Source organism: Paroedura picta, chromosome 9 (genome assembly GCF_049243985.1).
Source record: "Paroedura picta isolate Pp20150507F chromosome 9, Ppicta_v3.0, whole genome shotgun sequence".
NCBI lineage: Eukaryota > Metazoa > Chordata > Lepidosauria > Squamata > Gekkonidae > Paroedura > Paroedura picta.
In genome coordinates this window covers 7,080,803-7,100,922 of record NC_135377.1, presented here as the reverse complement: position 1 = coordinate 7,100,922, position 20,120 = coordinate 7,080,803, and the positions used below count along the sequence as shown (strand labels likewise).

Below are 20,120 nucleotides of genomic sequence, written 5' to 3'. Positions count from 1 at the left end.
TGCAACAAGGAGCAACCAACCGTAGCTGCCCATTACTTTCTGGGATCCAGTATAAGAGATGCTGGCCAGACTTCAGCCCGTTTTAGACATTAAGTTAGACCACTCAGAAAAAAAATCCCTGCTGAATTCTAAAGGCAAGGGGTGAACAGAGGTGGTTCACCCCTTGCCTTGAGAATCCAGCAGGGTTGCACTGCTTTCCCACCTTCGTTAGTCTTCCGCAGGACGCTGGTTGTTACAGAAATGTGAAAAGGAAGGGGAAGTAATCAATCTTTTCCCGAAACGCACATCAACGAAGCAATGGGGTCCATGGGGTTGCAATGGGTCAGACACAACTTTGCAACTAACAACAACAGTCTCTTATAATTCAGATGGGTATGGAATTAATTTAACTACTTAAAAGGTAGACATGATAAAGTGGGGGCCAGCTTGTTTATTGCAGCTTTAGAGATGAGGAAGAGGACGAAGGGGTGGGCAGAAGGAATTGTGTCCGTGCTTGGCTCTTGTGGCCCTTTCTTGCATGCCCAGGGGAGTGTTGATCACCACTTTGGGATTGGGAGGCAAATTTCTTCCAGGCCAGACTGGCCAGGAATTCTGGGGTTTTCTTGGGGAGGAGGGGCAGCATCTGAGCATGGAACTGGGATCACTGTAGGTGGGCAGGTAGTTGTGAATTTCCTGCATTCTCCGGGAGGTTGGACTAGATGACCCTGGGGGGGTTCTTCCAATTCTACGCTTCTAAAATACAATGGATTTAAATTACCAGAAAGGAGGTTCCACTTTAGGAAGCATTTTCTGATGGCGAGGTCTGTTCACAGATGGAATAGAGTGGTAGAGTCCCCTTTGTTGGAGGTTTTTAGGAGGAGATTGGGTGAGGAGTGTGCGATTTTTATGCCCCGGAGAAGGCAGGGGGCTAGACTAGATGGCCCTTGGTGGTATCTCCCAGCTCATTGTGATTCTGATTCTGAATCTACAATGGGCAGGGGAGACCATGTTACTAGTTTGTATTGAGCCCACATGATGCTTCAGCAATTAGATGTGGACTGAACCTCTGGAGGGCCAGATTGGTGCAGACAACAAGAGCAACAGCTGTCCCTCGTCAGTAACCTTAAAGGTAAAGGTAAAGGTATCCCCTGTGCAAGCACCGAGTCATGTCTGACCCTTGGGGTGACGCCCTCCAGCGTTTTCATGGCAGACTCAATACGAGGTGGTTTGCCAGTGCCTTCCCCAGTCATTACCGTTTACCCCCCAGCAAGCTGGGTACTCATTTTACCGACCTCGGAAGGATGGAAGGCTGAGTCAACCTTGAGCCGGCTGCTGGGATTGAACTCCCAGCCTCATGGGCAAAGCTTTCAGACGGCTGCCTTACCACTCTGCGCCACAAGAGGCTCTAGGCCAAGTAAATATGTGGGAAGTGGAACCTCCAAAAATGGTTATCAGGCTGTACATGTTTCACCCATCATTTTTTTACGTCAGCTCAACTGCCCCATGTTGACCCAGCAAATCTCCTGTAATTTCAAAGGTCTTCCGTATGTAACTATATTAAGGTGTCTGTGCGAAGCGTTCTTGGCTTTACCGCATGGCTGCCTTGCAGAAAAAGCATTGCTTTGGAGCCCTGCATGAAGCTCTTTGGAGCCGTGCCCGGAAGAACAAGCCGTCTTCCAAACCAGTATTAAAAATACACATCGGGCGATGCCAGCTATTAATTTTCTGCATGGGCTTGACTGGCTTGCTTTTTCTTTCTTTTTCTTTTTCGCCCTAGAACACCAAGTTTCTTGCTCACGTCTGCAAGAAGAGAAGCTGCTTTCTCAGACAAAAGAAGAAAGCCATTTCAACAGGAGAATTCTACCAGCGTTCTGCGAAGGAAACTGTCTTCCGTTCGGGTTTAATGGTTTAAGCGAGCGGTGGGGTCAAGGACGGCTAATTCCAGTAATGCGGGCAGTCTATTGCTAATTTTTAAAAGGCATTTACTAAACCCAATTAGGCTAGAATCTTGCAAATGTTACCGCTGCTGAGAACACTCAGGAATGACAAAAGGGCATGAGCGTATGCCGTGAATGAGACTGCTGGACAAATTATGCATTTGCTTAAATGAAAAAGAAATCGGAATGCAAAAGATGTTCCGGGAAAAGGTCCCGGGTGCTACCCTAGGTAGCGGGATTTAGAATCCATAGCGCTGGATCGGGCTTGTAAATTAATCAGACATGGACAACTAATCCAGGTACTATTTCGCTGCATGTATATTTCGGAGGATCACTTTGTGAGCACCAAGTAAAGCGCACACACACTGAAAATGAAATCACTTTATATAAGCATTTCTTCTTCCTTTAGACCAGGGAAACCTGGGGTTACGTGGCCTTTCCCAGAATTTCGGATGGCCGCTGACATCACTAGACATCCCTGGAGGTCACTTCCCCTGTTGACTTACAGGCCTAGTCTCTTTCTCCACAATGGAAACGGTAAATTTCAGTCCTGGCCCCTACCTAGGGGAATGAGCTCCCGGATAAGCTATCATCGTTCCGTAGGGCCTGCAAGATGGAGCTCTTCCACCAGGCATTTGGTCAGGACTAGGGCTGGGTGATCTTGGGGTCCCCCCACCCTCTCCCCTTGTTCTTAAACAACCATTCCATCTTTGACTCTGCAGCCCAGGATCTGACATCCTGCCAATACCTGTCTGGCAACTGCATCGTTGACTGGTTCTTAGAGTTATTTAACTGTTTTATTGGGGTTAGATGGGGTTGTATATTAGAATTTTTATGTTCATTCTTAATGTACCGTATTTTTTTGTAAGCTGCCAGTCTCACAAGAGCGGTGGGTAAGAAATCGACAGGCAGACAGATCATCTGCGGATGGACTGGCAGGATCCCACATATTACTTCTACATGTCACCACTTACAGGGTTCCGCCACAGTCAAAAGGTTGAAAAGGATGCTTTAGATGGATTGACGAACCTACTTTTGGAAAGCCTCCCCTAAGTTTAGTCAACTTAAGCACTAAGTTTAGCACAAGCGGAAAAGCAAGATGGGATAGTCAATAAGTGCTTTAGATTAAAATGGTGGCATAATCCCCAAACCTTCCCCAATTTACAGTCAAACCACCACAGGTACAGGATCGCAGAGTGTAACTGTGCTGGCCGGGGGGGGGGGGGGGGGGGGAGCAGTTGTCCCTGAAACCCAGCCATAACCAAAGACCTGGCGGAAGAGCTCCATTTTACAGGCCCTGCGGAACTGATACTGCTCTGTTAGGGCCCTCAACTCTTCCAGGAACTCATTCCACCAGGTCACGGCCAGGACCAAAAAAGCCCTGGCCCGGGTCGATGCCAAGCGTGCTTCTCTGCGGCCGGGGACCTCAAGCAGAATTGCACCCGCAGAGCAAAGTACCTTGCCGGGGGCGTAAGCAGGCATTGGTCCCTCAGACAGGCAGGGTCCAAGCTGCAGATGGCCATAAAGGTTAATAGCAAAACCCTGAATCTGATCCGGGCCACAATTGGCAACCAATGCAGCTGCTTCAGGACAGGATGGATTTGAGCCCTCCAAGATGTACCAATGAGGACCTTGGCAGCTGCATTCTGTACCAGCTCTAATTTCCGGGTCAAAGGGTTATCCCAACCAATTCCCGAACAGCACACTATACCAATTTGCAAAGAAAGCTCTTTAAACTCAGCAGGAGGCATGCGTCTTTTAGAATAGGAATTGTCGGGGAAGAAACTGTAGATAAAACCGCAGTGACATGTGCAATTTGTCCCCACGCCACATTCCCATGAACACTCGTGCTCTATCAGTATTCTTCCTAGTCATCAAGCCTTCAAAATGCACCTTACCTAGATCACCATCATCTTCAAGGTCTTCAGGTTTAACTATGATGCAGATGTGTTTTCGTAGCTGGCGGGAATTAGAGAATTTCCGGCTGCACTTCTTGCAGTCCAAGTTGCCTAGCAAGACATCTGCTAGCTCTCCTCCTCCTCCTCCTCCTTCAGGTCCTGGTTGCACCTCCTCGCTCGGAAGACAGTTGTTACTTTCCACCGATTCTTCCTCAGCGTAAAATTTCTTGGTCGAACCCTTGGGTCTACCTCTTCTCCTCTTCACGACGAGCACCTCTGGTGAAGAAACATCAAGAGGCGCACTCAGGGTTCAAAATCATAGGTACATGGTGGCTCTTTACACGGGGAACTGGCAAGGTTTTAAGTAGAGGCTAGATAAGCATCTGATAGAAATGCAGATTTTAGGAACTTAGGCAGATTGTGGGTGGGTGGGCAGGAAGGGACGTGCCAGTGTTTTTTCTCTTGTGGCCCTTCCTTGCATACCCAGGGAATTGTTAATGGTTGCTGTGGGATGCTAGGTGAACTTCCTCCAGGTAAGGCTGGATTCTGGAGATTTTTGGTGGTGGGAGGGGTCATTTGGGCATGAAATTGGGGTCACTGTGGGTGGACAGGTAGTTGTGAGTTCCTGTATTGTGCAGGGGGTTGGACTAGATGACTCTGTAGACCCCCTTCCAACTCTAGGATTCTCAGAATGTTTCCAATGGGGAAAAAGTACAGAAAGGCTGTGCTAGAGTTTTATTTTGCAGTTTGGTGTAGTGGTTAGGAACGTGGACTTCAAATCTGGTGAGCTAGGTTTCATTCCCCGCTCCTCCTCCACATGCAGCCAGCTGGGTGACCTTGGGCTTGCCACAGCACTGATAAAGCTGTTCTGACCGAGCAAAAATATCAGGGCTCTCTCAGCCTCACCTACCCCACAGGGTGTCTGTTGTGGGGAGAGGAAGGGAAGGCGAATGTAAACCACTTTGAGACTCCTTCAGGTAGAGAAAAACGGCAGATAAGAACCAACTCTTTTTCTACAATCAGATCCTTTAACTGGAGTTGCTGAGGATTGAACCTGAGACCTTCTCCTGGCAGCCAGCTGGGTGACCTTGGGCTTGCCACAGCACTAATAAATCTGTTCTGACCAAGCAAAAATGTCAGGACTCTCTCAGCCTCACCTCCCTCACAGGGTGTCTGTTGTGGGGAGAGGAAAGGGAAGGCAACTGTAAGCCTCTTTGAGACTCCTTTGGGTAGAGAAAAGCGACATATAAGAGCCAACCCTTCTCCTTCAAACATGATAGTTCAGCCCAAGGTGACCAGCACACAAAGAGCTATTTCTCAAGCAGCACAGACAAATGTGGCTATCGCAGATGCTACTCTGACACTTTATATCACTGCACAGATTCTCTGCCGGCCTGGCTGTCTATGTGACTTAACGCTTTGCTCTGGACGGCTGAGCTGGACAACTTTACAAAAAGCTTTAAAAAAATCCTTTTTAGATTTATTTGCAAGCCTGCAATAATATCAAAGCCCAACATCCTAACAGGCCTCCAAAAGGCACTCTAATTACACAACTCCTGGATGCTTTGCCCATCGGGGGCCGATATCGCTCTCCGAAATGAAGGGGAATTGTCCTTCGTCGGGCTGTTTAGCCGGAATAATCGCCATCAGCGAAGCCATTCAACCTTTGCGGCGTGGTTCTCTCTAACCGCACGAGTGTTAATTCGCCATTGTAAATTATGAATAATCCCGGTTCCGTCTTTGCACAAAATGAGAGAGATTATCTCAAATGAATCACAGATTCTCCCCGCTTTATCCCACCCTCCCCCCCAGCAAATACTGAGATAACATCCAGCCAACCGGCTTGCCAAATGACTGCGGAGCTTTTATTTTTTGCAAATGGGCTGGCCGGGTTTCCAGAGGAAATTTAAACGTTTTTTTTTGCTTTCGCTCCAATCTAGCCACCAGGGTTGGGCAAAGACTCAGCGCCTGATTATATTTAAACCTGAGGAGCCGATGTCTGTTTCTTCCATGACCATGAAAAGTGGCCATCTGTTGTTCCTGCACAGACTCTAGAGCACGGGTGGCCAAACTGAGGATCGCCAGATGTCCGTGGACTACAATTCCCGTGAATTATGGGAACTGTAGGCCACGGACATCTGGAGAGCCAGTTTGCCCCCCTCCCTGCCACAACTCATAGAATCATAGAGTTGGAAGGGACCTCCTGGGTCATCTAGCCCAACCCCCTACACTATGCAGGACACCCACAACCCTCTCGCTCATCCACTGTCACCTGCCACCCCCTTGAACCTTCACAGAAGCAGCCTCTCCATCAGATGGCTCTCCAGCTATGACTTTACTGTGCATAGACAGAGCAGCATAGGTCTGTTATCATACTAGAACCTGTTTATAATGCTCCCCCTCCCCAATATGGTAGAGCAGGGGTAGTCAAACTGCGGCCCTCCAGATGTCCATGGACTACAATTCCCAGGAGCCCCCTGCCAGCATTCGCTGGCAGGGGCTCCTGGGAATTGTAGTCCATGGACATCTGGAGGGCCGCAGTTTGACTACCCCTGTGGTAGAGCGTTCATGTTAATATATTGGGGCAGAGCCTAAAAGGAATCCATAGCACCTTCAAGACTGCCAGAGTTCTTGTAGCATAAGCCCTTGAAGGCACTTTGGCAGAATCATTCATGCCCAAGAAAGCTGATGCTACAATAAGTCCACCAGTTTCTAGGGTCTCCCCAGATTTCTTTTTTTTCCCCATGTACAGTGTGGAATGGCTAAACAAAAGCCAAAACAGAAAGGACACGGCTAGTTTTGAGGAAGTGACATGCTGAGGTTCATGTCTGTCTGGACACAATTAAAGGCTCGAGTGTCAGACAAGGGTCTGGAAGACCCGGGTTCAAATCTCTTACTGCCACGGAAGTTCTTTGGATGGCCTTGGGCCAGTTGCACACTCGTAGGTATGCCGCTCCCCAGGTGGGACCTGGGGATCCCCTGGAATCATGGCTCATCTCTAGGTGACGGACATCAGGTCCTTGGGAGGAAATGGCTGCTCTGGAGGGTGACTCCAAAACATTATACTCTACTGAAGTCCCTCCTCACCCCAAATCTTGCCCATTCTTGATGCCACCCCCAGGTACTTCCCAACCCCAGGAATCAAGCCCGGCTCGCCAGATTAAAAATCCGCACTCCTAACAACTACACCAAGCTGGCTCTCAGATTAAAGCTGATTGAAAGGATGTTATTAAATGTGTTTCCTCTGGTCCCACATAAGTCAGTCCCTTCTGACGAATTCCCGCTGCACAGGCCACCCTGGCAGGGATTCCGAGGGTCGTGTGACTGGATGCTGTCCCTCAAGGGGGTGTGGAGCTTGTGTGCTTTGAACAGCAGCCCCCCCCCCCCAGTCCCCGCAAGAGCTGCACGGCAGTCCACGTTTGAACCTGAACAGGTTTTCAGAAGTGGTTTTGTGATATGAAGCTCGGCCTTCAAAGAGGGGAAAAGTCAATACTCCCAGCAGGTTTCTTTTTCTTAAGCACCCTTTGAGGTCTGGGCCCCTATAGCTCCTGAGTGGTGCGGAAAACGCACTTTTGCTCCAGCCAAAAGGCACTTCAGCTATGCCGAAAAACAAATGTGCAGTAGCCCCTCGAAAAAAATCCAATAACTTCTTTTTGGAGATGCCCTCAAAGTTTTTGTTTATTTGCTGAAAAACTTAAGCCCAGAAGCCTTTCTGATCCCGTGGGCACCTTTTGGATTCGGACACGGGACGGTTGGCGCAAGCACAAAATGGCCGTCCCGGGAGGCGGAGCCAGCCACAAAATGGCTGCTGAAGGAGGCAGAGTTACACAAACCCATAGAGGAAGCCCAAGTGCAGGGGAGAAGAGGGCAAATTTAGAAATACACAGGGAAGCAGGAGGGAGAGAGAAAGAGGATAAATCCCACGCTTTTGTGACTACCGCTGCCAAAGCGTTATTTCAGTCTGAGCAACCAATTGGATCCACAGGGGCCAATCAGAAACACTGCTGGGGAAAAGCTCCATTTGGCCCCACCCACTTGGACAAAACACTTGGCGGTTCCGTCAAAGGGGCTGGTGGGCCCCACTTGCCCATGGACACCACATTAGGGACCATGATCTAGGTATACGTCAGCTCCTGCAGTTTTGACTGCGCAAACATCTCAAAGGCAAAGCAACTGCTTGCCTTCAGAACAGAAAGAAGAGCCTCTATGCAGGGTTCTTCTGATGTTCTTAGGAAGGCCACAGCATCTATGCCCTGTCATTGGCTTTCTAGAGGAACTGGTTGGCCACTGTGTGGAACAGGATGCTGGTCTAGATGGACCAATGGCCTGATCCAGCCGGACTCTTCTGATGTTCTTATGAAGTCCTTGGCCTCTATGCCCTGTCATTGGCTTTCTAGAGGAACTGGTTGGCCACTGTGTGGAACAGGATACTGGACTAGATGGACCACTGGTATGATCCAGCAGGGCTCTTCTTACATTCTATGAAGGTCTCAGCCTTTCTGCCCTGTTCTTGGCCCCCCAGAGGAACTGGTTGGCCACTGTGTGGAACAAGATGTTTGAGGAGATGGACCACTAGTCTGATCCAGCAGGGCTCTTCTTACATTCTATAAAGGTCTCGGCCTCTGTGCCCTGTTGTTGGCCCTCTACAGGAACTGGCTGGCCACTGTGTGGAACAGAATGCTGGACTAGATGGACCATTGGTCTGATCCAGCAGGGCTCTCCTGATGTTCAAACCAACGGCCCAGCCAAAGCAGCAGCCATGAAAATTCATCTCCCCTTGCGGAAAGCATGCAAGGCTTGGCCACACACACCTACCTGGCTAAATTTGCACAGCCTCTCAACTCCTGCTCAACACGGGAGTTCCGACGCGTTAAGCAAATACTTATAATTCATGAAACAAACAAATCCTCTGGCAGGCTCCCGAAACCATCAAAGCCTTCTACGCTTTATGCAGAGACATTTAATCAGCGTAGTCGGAAGGTTTCATGAATTAGGCAGAAGTCTGGCCGTTGTCATGAATTAGGCAGAGGCTCCGCCGGTTGCGAGACTGAAGCAATTTTATAAATTTAGCACAACGCCCAGAACAGCGGCAATAACGGCTTGGCGTCCTCGCCCGGTCCTGCCAGTACCTTCCCCGCTTTTATGCAGACTGGAGGGCGCCGTAAGAGGCCTGAGCGGAATAATGATCTCGTCGGCCGTCATCCCTTCTTCCGTGTGCTTTTCGGAGACGTGGGTCAGCAGCTCGGGCCGGTTCGGGGAAAATAAGTTACAGAGCTTGCACATGAAGATGGGACTGTTCCCTGGAAAAGAGTGATAAAAACAGAGGCGTGTTAACCATTTTTTCTAAGATTGTGAAAAGTTCATTTGGAAAACCAAAGGAAGCATTCATGCAGGATTTTTGTTTTTAATTGGGCTTCGCCGAGGCAGGTGATCGTGGGCACACTCCTAAGCAGGTCTGCTCAGAAGTCATAGAATCATAGAGTCGGGAGGGACCTCCTGGGTCATCTAGTCCAACCCCCTGCACTGTGCTGGACACTCACAATCTTATCGCTCATCCACTGTCCCCTGCCACCCCCTTGAGCCTTCACAGAATCAGCCTCTCCGTCAGATGGCTATCCAAGGCTCTGTTTTAGAAATCTCCAAAGATGGAGGACCCACCACCTCCCGAGGAAGCCTGTCAGTTCTGGGTTTCTTTTTATTAGAATATTTCTGCGCCCTTGCCCCAGAGTTTTGTTCGAGGCAGTTTAGTTTAGAACACTAAAAACGCATGCCTTGGAATGTAAGCAGCACAAAACTGGCCAGCCTGGCCTGGGGGAAATTTGTCTTCTGATCCCAAAATGGTGATTGAGATTTCCCTGGGCATGCAAGAAAGGGCCACAGGAGCCAAGCACGGACACAATCACCTGCCCATCCACCCATCTGCCTAAATTCAGAGAATCAGCATTGCTGTCGGATGACAATCCAGCCTCTGCTTAAAAACTTCCAAAGAAGGAGAACCCTCCACCTCCCGAGGAGGCCTGTTCCGCTGAGATTGCCTTAATTGCCAAGATACCAATATTTGATGTAGGTAAAACAGACCAGAATGAACTCCAAATGGGGAGTTCTGATTTTAGAGCAAGGACGGGGAGGAAGAGGAGGAGAAATGTATCTCCTTCCTCTTCCCACAACAGTCACCTTGAGAGGTGGGTGGGATGGAGATAAGGTTGTCAGCCTCCAGATGTGACCTGGGGATCCTCTGGAATCCCACCTCATCTCTGTACTAGAGAGATCGTTCCCCCGGAGAAATGGTAGACTCTATGACATGGTCTCCCACTGAAGTCTCTGTCCTCCCCAGGCTCCATCTCCAAATCTCCAGGAGTTTCTCAACCTGGATCTGGCACCGCTACTGCTGGTGGCTAGGGGCAACCGGGCAACTGTAGGTGGAGAGAGCTCTGAAAGAGCTGTGAATAGCCCAAGGTCACCCAGCAGACTTCATACAGAGGAGGAGTGTGGAATCAAACCCAGTTCTTCAGATTGCAGTCTGCCATTCTTAACTACTACACCATGCTGGCTCTCAAGAATTAAGGGAAGAAAGGAGAGGGGGTATCTCCTGTCCAAAGCTGGACCTAGCCAGAGTGATCCATGCGATGGTCACCTCTAGATTAGACTTCTGCAACTCGCTCTGCACTGGGCGGCCCTTGAGACTGCTCCAGTAACTCCAAGTGGTTCAAAATGCAGCAGCATGAGAACTGACATGGCCACAGTGGAAAGCTCATATAACGCCAGCTGCGTTAGCTCTAGAATGGAGACTGAACCCGGCTCAAAGGGCCGGTTTTAACCGTTAAAGCCCTAAACCAGGGGTAGTCAAACTGCGGCCCTCCAGATGTCTATGGACTACAATTCCCAGGAGCCCCTGCCAGCATTAGCTGGAAGGGGCTTCTGGGAATTGTGGTCCATGGACATCTGGAGGGCCGCAGTTTGACTACCCCTGCCCTAAACAGTCTGGGACCAGCGTACCTAAGGGACCGCCTTCTCCCCTATAATCCCCCAGGAGCCCTACGGTCTTCAGACCAACATCTGCTCAGGGTCCACGGCCCAAAAGAGGAGGCCTCGAACAGGGCCGGGGCCTTTTTGCCCTGGCCCCTGCCTGGTGGAATGTACTCCCAAGAGAGACCAGGGCCCCGGGGGAACTAAATCAGTTCCACAGTTCCTGCAAGATGGAGCTGTTCCACCACGCTTATGGCCAAAACCTAAAACAGGGGTAGTCAAACTGCGGCCCTCCAGATGTCCATGGACTACAATCCACATGAGCCCCTGCCAGCGAATGCTGGCAGGGGCTCATGGGAATTGTAGTCCATGGACATCTGGAGGTCTGCCGTTTGAGTACCCCTGGCCTAAAATAACACCCACCAATAAAGGCTAGCATCATCGCTGGAGGAGTGAGCTGGAAAGCTTCCAAAATCCCTGTCTGGGGAAAATTTTAGCTAGGGGTATCAAGAAAACTGTAAACTTTTAAAGATTTTTAACTGTATATTTTAAATATATTGTTAGCCACCTAGAGCAATGTGGAAAGGTGAGATAAAATTAAAAAATAAAATAAAAATAAAGTGGGGAAAAGGTTCGCAAATTGCTGTCTCTCTCTCTCTCTTTTTGAGTCTCATTTTGAGACTCAATTCCCTATCAGCAAAGTTAGGATGACCAGCTTCACAGGGCTACTGTTAAACACACAAGCCTGCACAACCCGCACTGTGCAAATAGTTGCCAATAATAATAAGGCCGCTACCCATCCCTGTCGCAGCTGAGCAAATAAGCAATGGGTAATTGATAAATCGGTTGATAATGAGGCGGGGAATCAACAGGACAATAAATGAAACAGCCAATTAGAGGGGTAAAGAATCAAATAAGCAATACTCCAAATTACGCAGGCATAGAATAGATGATGAGGCAGTGGGTAATTAATTAGGAGGGAAGTCAACAGAGCAATTAATTAGACAACGAATTAAATATGCAGAGAATCAAAGGCGCTGTTAATCAATTAAGTATGCAGGTACGCCAAGAGGAAGTGAGTCAACAGAACCGGGGAACATTCGGCTTTACAAATGCAATCTCTTTTCCCCATGCCTGCCAGTCTCAAACCTCATTTGCTGTTCCAGTACTTTCTTCTCTGACATAAAAAAAGCATTCTGAATATATGTATTTTAAAAAAACCCTGTTATCACTAGATCAGCCCAAATTCTTCCTGAATTTTCACTTTATATTCGTCCTTTTGACTGATTTCAAAAGGCCATATTATCAGGCCATATTATTTACCAGGTTCCCCCCACCCAGCCACATTGGTGTCGGAGTAAAGAGCAGCGGCTTCTAATCTGGTGAGCCGGGTTTGATTCCCCGCTCCTCCTCCATGTGCAGGCAGCGGAGTTACCTTGGGCTAGTCACACACCCTCCCTCCCCCCCACCACGGTGAGGCGCTGGCTGCAGCAGCACGGAGCAGCCAAATCGGACAGCCGGACACACAACCCTACTCTGTGTTCTATCCGGGGCTCATGGGAGCTGTAGTCCATGAACATCTGGAGAGCCATGTCTTGGCCACCCCTGTCCTAGTCCAACAGTCTGACCTCTAGATCACCTATAAGCTCCAATCTTGCATTGCAAAACCAGTCAGAGTAGCGGGCCACATTTTTTTTTTAAAGGGACCGTAAGCGTTGAGAAGGCGAGAGGGGTCCGTCCATCACAGGGAGCCAGCAGAGCCCTGAAGGAAATTGATCTGTTGTGTTGACTTCTGCAGGAGGACATTCAAGGCAGAATTTAAAGGGCTCAAACGTTGATAAAAGGGCATTTAAATAGGAAGCTTGAGGAGAGGCATAAACAAGAGCCTAACCAGAAGAGCTGCTGGGAAATCCATTAGAGCAGGGGTAGTCAACCTGTGGCCCTCCAGATGTTCATGGACTACAATTCCCATGAATGCAGATGCTGGCAGGGGCTCGTGGGAATTGTAGTCCATGGACATCTGGAGGACCACAGGTTGACTACCCCTGGTCTACGGCACCACCAGGCATCCCCAATGGTGATGCACCTCATCCGTGTGTGGTGTGTAATGCGCTTCTAAAATCCAACAAGATCGGCCTAACCTGGACTAATCAGTTTGCGTGAAAGAGATCTTGGGGGTACTTGAGGACTGTTAGCTAAATATTAGCAGACAGTGGGATGTGATGATAAAGAAGGGCAAGGCAGTCTTGGGCTGTATCAACAGAGGCATCACTTCAAAATCACAAGATGTCAAAGTCCCGCTGTATACCGTGTGGGTCAGACCCCACCTGGAGTCCTGGGTGCAGTGCTGGAGGCCTCACTTCAAAAAGGATGCGGACAAGATTAAGAGGGTGCAGGGGAGAGCAATGAGGATGATCCTGGGGACCCAGCCCTGTGAGGAAAGGCCGAGGGACGGGGGAATGTTCAGCCTGGAGAAGAGGAGGTCAAGAGGGGACAGGATGGCTCTCTTGAAGTCTTTGAAAGGTTGGCACTTGGAGGAGGGCAGGGAACAGTCATGGCTTTAGAATACATGCAAAATGTTACCAGCTGGATATCAGGGAAAAAAATCAAAGTCAGTAGTTCAGCATCAGCTTCCTCAGGAGGTGGGGACTCAAGAAGCCGGCGAAGGTCAAAGTTTCAGATTTGAGCCTGCTGAAATTAAACTCGGGCTTTGCAGACAATCCATCACCCCCCAAAATGAGTGAAATGTTCAATGAGGCCGGTGATTAAAACAAGCTGCTTAAGTAAGCTCCCCATGCTCTCGGCTCACGGCAATGGGTGGGCCGACAGCAGCCCCTAGTGGTTCCTCCCACAGCCGAGGAAATGAGGACAATGGTGCTGGGGAGGCCTGCGTGGAAAGAGGACGGCTGCCCCCTGGTGATACTTTGCAGGAAAGGACGGGCCTTCGAGGAAGGGGCTGGGGGATGCTGCAGAAAGGAGACAGGGCAAGCTGGGCCAGAGGAAAGTTGGGGACATGGACAGGACAGGGATGCTAGGAGGGCTGGAGGTGGGGAGAATGAGTGAAAAGGGGCTCCAGGTGTGGCCAACAGAGATTTTTTCTTAATGTATTTATTTGGAGATTTCTATACCGTCCATCTCAGTATTACTCCCTTGGGGCGGTTTACACGCGATAAAATTCATAGCACCCATCCACAACATCCCCCCACCCATTAGACCAGGGGTAGTCAAACTGCAGCCCTCCAGATGTCCATGGACTACAATTCCCAAGAGCCCTTGCCAGCATTCGCCAGCGAATGCTGGCAAGGGCTCCTGGGAATTGTAGTCCATGGACATCTGGAGGGCCACAGTTTGACTACCCCTGCATTAGACAGAGGGTAGCAGTGAGATTTTTTACAAATTTTATAACATGATTAATATCTACGTTGATATATGTTTTACTTGTTTATATGATGCTGTAAGCTGCACATGGGGAGGGGAAGGGTATAAATGTAATAAAAAGCAATATCCTACATCACAGGGTTGTTGTGAGGGTAAAACAGAGGAGAGGGGAATGAGGAGAGTGGAAAGGGCTCCCACAGGAGAGAAAGGCAGGATACGATCAGTAAATCCTTAATGGGTTAACTTGCTTTGTGCGTCCCTCCTGCAATTTCAGTCCTTCCCCTTAGAAAGGTGACCAAACTGAAAATCCTCGGCCTACCTCACAAGAGTGCTGCAAAAAATAAAATAAACAGAAGAAAAAGGAGCTAAATAAAAAAAGAAAATAAACAAAAGAAAAAGAAGCTAGTCTTTATGTCCCAAATTTCTCTGCCCAAAAGATTCCAAAAGCAGCTTATAATCACCTTTCCTTCCTCTCACCACAGCAGACACCCTGTGAAGTAGCGAGGCTGAGAGAGCTCTGAGAGAACTGCTCTTTAATAGCCACTCCAAGAGAACTGTGACTACTAGCCCAAGGTCACCCAGCTGGCTGCACACGGAGGAGCAGGGAAGCAAACCGAGCTCTCCAGATTAGTGTCTGCTGCTATTAGAGGTGGCAAAAAAGAGGCTCTCCAGATGTCCATGGACTACAATTCCCATGAGACCCTGCCATGCGTGGCAGGGTCTCATGGGAATTGTAGTCCATGGACATCTGGAGAGCCACCCTTTGGCTACCCTTGCAAGCGGGCTTCCTCAGCCAGCCTTTGACAGCAGCAGTCTCAGCAAAGAGGAAAGATTGCCGAAAAGAGTCCTCACTTCCGGTTTTGAGCACGCCGCCGCCATATGAGGGGCAAGAAACCCTCTTCTCCCCCTTTAAGCTAAGCGAGCCCGCCTTTTCCTCCGCGTTCGATAGGGAGCCGGAAGTGTCGGCGCTGCGACTAGGCCCCAATCTGACTCAACCCTCGCAGGTAACTGGGTGGGAGGAGGTGGGCGGAGCCTTGGCGCCATAGATCGCAACGCCTAGAGTGGAACCATTCCGAGCCCATTCACCGGAAGTGAGGCCGCGGCGCCGCGCTAGCCCCTCTTTCTCCGCGGCCCTCCTTCCGGCCTCCTTCGCGCCACTTCCCCCTCCCCGCCGCTGCACAGGACGGGCCCGCGGAGCGCCCCTCCCCCCCTCCCCACTCACCTGCCGAGGGCGCCTCCATAGCGGGCCGGTGGGCGGCGCGGGGTTTGGGGGGCTTTCCTTTTTGGTAAAAAAAAATATATTTAAAAAAAATAGCATTTAAAAATGTTTTTAAAAAACAAAGCACTTTCGTCCCTGCCCCGACCGCCTCGGCCCCCCGCGCGCCCTGCGGTGCCTCTGGAGACCCGGCCGCGAGGAAAAGCCCCCCAGGGGAGAAAAATAATTTCGGGACGCCATAGAAATATTAATACGGATTATTGAATGGCGTCGGGGAGGGGGGGCAGCCCGCGGCGGGCAAAGCGATTATGGCGAATCTGCCGCGTCCGACATGATGGCTTCTCCTCCGCCTCCGCCTCCTCGAGTGACGTCAGCGGCCGAGCGCGAGGGAGGGGGGCGGGGCGGCTAGGGCCGCCGTTGGGGCGCGCCGGCGCCGCCCCCCTCCCTCCGGCGGGCTCTCCGTGTTGCGCCTGCGCGGGGCCGGGTCCTTCCCTCGGGCTGGATGGAAGCGGCTGACGGGGGGAGGGCGGTTGCCAACGTCCAGGTGGAGCCTGGAGATCCCCCAGTAGGGCTTGCTGGGGGTGAACTTAGGGTCGCCAGGTCTGGGTTTGGGAATCACTGGGAGACCTTTGTAGGGGGGGCACTCTGGGAAATGACTTTGGTGCTGGGAAGCCAGCCTCCAGGGGGGACCAGGAGATCCCCAGGCGTTACAGGTCATCAACAGACCAAAGTGTTCAGTTCCCTTGGGGAAAATGGCTGCTTTGGAGGGTGGACTCCATTGCATTAGACCAGGGGTAGTCAAACTGTGGCCCTCCAGATGTCCATGGACTACAATTCCCATGAGCCCCTGCCAGCAAATGCTTCTGGGAATTGTAGTCTATGGACATCTGGAGGGCCACAGTTTGACTACCCCTGCATTAGACCATGCAGGGTCCCTTCCCTCCCCGAACCCCACCCCCTCTTAGTGGGATGCCAGCCTCCAGGTGGGTCCTGGGGATCCCTGAGTAAATAGATCAGTTCCCCTGGACTACAGAGTTCTGGAGACAATGGCTGCTTTAGAGAAATGGGGTTTGCAATGGAGAGGGGCCTAAGCAAGGAATAGGGAAGCCAGCTTCTAGGAAGGACCTGGGGACCCCCTGGAATTACAGCTGCTCTCCAGACTGCAGGGATCAGCTCTCCTGGATAAAACAGCTGCTTTTGGAGGGTGGACTGTATATCACTGTGCCCCTCTGAGCTCCCCGGGCTCCATCCTCAGAAGTTTCCCAACCTGGATCTGGTTGCTTTAGGATGCTTCGGGCTGATCCTGCGTAGGGGGTTGGACTAGATGGCCTGTATGGCCCCTTCCAACTCTAGGATTCTATGATTCTAAAGCACCCCCCACCCCCTTTTGGGTGACCGCCTGGGCCACGGCAACGTCAGCAGACTATAATAGGCAGGCTAAATTCCCTATAGACTTAGCTCCGTTGATTATGATGAAGCCGAATCAAGTCTGAATTACCCAAATCACTATAGAGAACCAGTGATTCGGGCTGACCTTAATGGATTCGGACCCAACCAACACACTTAAAAATATATATTTTTGGGGTGGGGGGAGTACACATCCCTAGTACCTACTTCACAGTACTTTAGGCACCAAGCCAAGTGTGTGTTTAACCGGAGCTTTTAACTGGAGTAGTTTATCTTTCTGAGCTCTTTCAAGGTTGCCAGTTTCAGGAAAGTCAAGGAAATGGTTATTAGTCAAGTAAAGTTGAGAAAATATATGAATAAGGACATACTTTTGAAAGGCCGCTACAAGAAGACATTTTACCCTTGAGATTGAAGCAAACAAGTGGCAGAATACAAGGGTAGCATAACAACAAACACATATTTCATTAATCACCGTACATGATTTCGGGGAAAAAATATTGGGTGATGGGTGTTAAAAATAAAACAAAATGAATTTGTAAGAGCATTGTTTTATTAAGAAGCTGAGTACTTCTTGCAAGTTTGTTTAATTCAAACAGGAATTGGTTTCAGTTGACTGGAAAATGGGAATATTTTTGACAGATCGGCAAATTGTGCATTTTTTTTCTTCTCATGTCCAATCATGCCCCAATACAACTCTCAGCAGCAATTATTGTGAGATGGTTTTATAAATAAGACCTTAAAATGCAGAACTATGTTTAAAATACTTTCCCTTTTATTAACAGGGTTTAAAAAAAACAAAAAGCAATTTAGACACTATTTTGCATAGGAAATGGCACCATTACAAAAGGAATGGCACCATTTTTGCCATGAAATGAACCTTAGGTGTTCCCTTGGCATAAGGAAGAGGGTCAAAAATAGCCAATGAAAGGAAGGCATCAAACCAGTTTTTTCTGAGATTCAGAAAGGTAATCGCTTCCGGTGCATTGAACATTTTGTTTAATCCCCTTGAGTTTCAGAAAGTGATGGAAGTATTTTTTGTTGATGTGAAATAGACATCAACCCTATAATAAAATGAGATTCCTTAAAACGATTGCTGAAGATTGCAAAACATTTCCACAAAGATTTCAGAGCCAAAAACTATTTGCACCAATTCTTTTTGTACAAAGAGCTTGATGAACTAATCAGGAAACAAGTGACTGTTGGGTTTCCTGCGTTGAGCAGGGGGTTGGACTAGATGACCCTGGAGGGCCATTCCAACTCTACGATTCTATGACTTGCTACATAAGATCTGTGGTTCACAGTTCTTAAAAACTGACATGAAACTGAGAACCTGCTTAACTAAAGCAAGGTAGGAATTGGCTTTGCATCAAAGAAGCTAAGAAACCAAATTAAATTATCATCAAGTGGCTGAATTCGACCTAGGATGTCGAAATATGGCAACAGCATTCAGGTGGGTAGCCATGTTGGTCTGAAGCTACAGAACAGAATTTGAGTCCAGTGGCACCGTTGAGATAAGCCCTTTTTAGTTCAGGATGGATTCTGGCTTATCAGCATTCATTCCTTCTAACACGTTATCCAGATAAACTCTTGGAATCACCAGAATAGGGACCGTACTGGAACTTCTGCTTGCAGCAAATCGAATTTATGATGCAACAGCTGAAAAACCAAAGCAGAAATACACTGCTTTAACACCCCCACCCCTCCTGCCCACAATGAAGTCAAGGCTCAGCTTCAAGCATACCTGGTAAACCAAGATGGTGAAATTTGATTGGGCACATTTCACAGTGATATTTTGATGGCCGGGAAGAATTTTTCTCTCCAGTGGAATGTTGCCGAGATGTGCCTTATCTTTACTCAGGGCAATGCTTCTGTTGAAAGTGAGTTGGTGTTAACAGAGAATTTTTGTGAAGAAAGTGTTGTCTGTCAGTCATCCGGCAGGGTTATCATATGGTCCCGAGTTCTGGAGGACTTGATTGTAGTTGATCGGAGGATGTGGCAGTCAGTCTGGTGTTCTTGCACACCCTACATGGAGTTCTGAGGAAGCTAAAACACTGTGAGCCGCAAGAAGAAACACGGGGAAATGCCTTGATCATGCTAATCAATAAAGGCAGGAAAGAAGGCAAAATGGAAGAAGAAACATTTGCTCAGAAGCTAAGGGAACTGCAAAACAAAACAGTAAAACTGTAGAAACGATAGCTATATACTGTTTGGGTTACCATATTTTGAAAAACAAAAAAGAGGATGTATTTCCCAATGGACTATTTCAAGCGATTGATCACTGACCAATCTTAATACCCCTGCTATTTGAGCTGTGATAATTGCTACTAGTTAGGAATATTCCTAACCTTCCAACATTTTCATCAGTTGTTTTTAAAAGAGCCCAAAAGAAGACGGGACACACACACACAAAACCCTATATTTAATTTGTTTTAAAAGTATATTTGTACTGATATTTGGGCTGATCCTGCGTTGAGCAGGGGGTTGGACTAGATGGCCTGTATGGGCCCTTCCAACTCTATGTTGTTAGGTGCGAAGTCGTGTCCGACCCATTGCAACCCCCATGGACAATGTTCCTCCAGGCCTTCCTGTCCTCTACCATTCCCCGGAGTCCATTTAAGTTTGCACCTATTGCTTCAGTGACTCCATCCAGCCACCTCATTCTCTGTCGTCCCCTTCTTCTTTTGCCCTCGATCGCTCCCAGCATTAGGCTCTTCTCCAGGGAGTCCTTCCTTCTCATGAGGTGTCCAACTCTATGATTCTACCCTAATTCCCAACTTTTAGTTGCTAATTCACAACTAAGTTCCATGTTGTGGCTTCAGTTAAGACACCGTTTAAAAATACTGAAAATTACGTTTTTAGAATCACTTTAAAAGAACAAAAACATTCTGGTGCTTCTTTATGGTTAGAGATCACAGGTATTGAAGTTCCATCTCTTTATAATTTTTGTGCATTTTCAAAGCATTTGAAACTCAACCTTTAAACGTTTATATTGAAGCTCTTACCTTAACTTATTTTTTTTTAATTTCAGTACTTGTGTAATTTTAAACTGCTTAATAAAACCTTTATATAATGTAAAGTAAGCTATGCATTATTTTTTTTTACTTGGAGCACTTTTTGAATGGTGGTCAAAGGAATCAACAGAAGTCAGTCGATGTCAAGAAAACGGCAAATAAAATTTGAATGGCAATCTTGCCACTAAACATGTTGTTCGAGTCTGTATTATGCCATTGTGTTTTCCTCCCCCCCCCCTCCCCATTGTGAGTCACTTAGAGCCCGGCCCTAGGAAGATTAGCATATAAATTATCTAAGTAAATAACCCTGACTCATACCTCACCCCCA

The 20,120-nt window shown here is 48.6% G+C and overlaps 1 protein-coding gene across 3 annotated transcripts in view; it reads right to left on the bottom strand.

The window, feature by feature from the left end:
* Nucleotides 1–15,743, bottom strand: part of ZFAT (zinc finger and AT-hook domain containing) — an 84,678-nt gene extending 68,935 nt beyond the window's left edge. The window contains exons 1-3 of one of the 3 annotated variants that reach the window (XM_077351450.1): nucleotides 15,381–15,743; nucleotides 8,944–9,114; nucleotides 3,815–4,090 (exon numbers count right to left, since the gene is read on the bottom strand). In XM_077351450.1, the coding sequence (XP_077207565.1) occupies nucleotides 3,815–4,090; nucleotides 8,944–9,114; nucleotides 15,381–15,399 (466 nt within the window). In that variant the 5' untranslated portion in view covers nucleotides 15,400–15,743. Of the gene's footprint in view, nucleotides 1–3,814; nucleotides 4,091–8,943; nucleotides 9,115–13,363; nucleotides 13,484–14,619; nucleotides 14,712–15,380 lie in introns of those variants that run through there. The other 2 variants (XM_077351452.1, XM_077351451.1) reach the window with 2 other exon arrangements.
* Nucleotides 15,744–20,120: the final 4,377 nt, after the last annotated feature.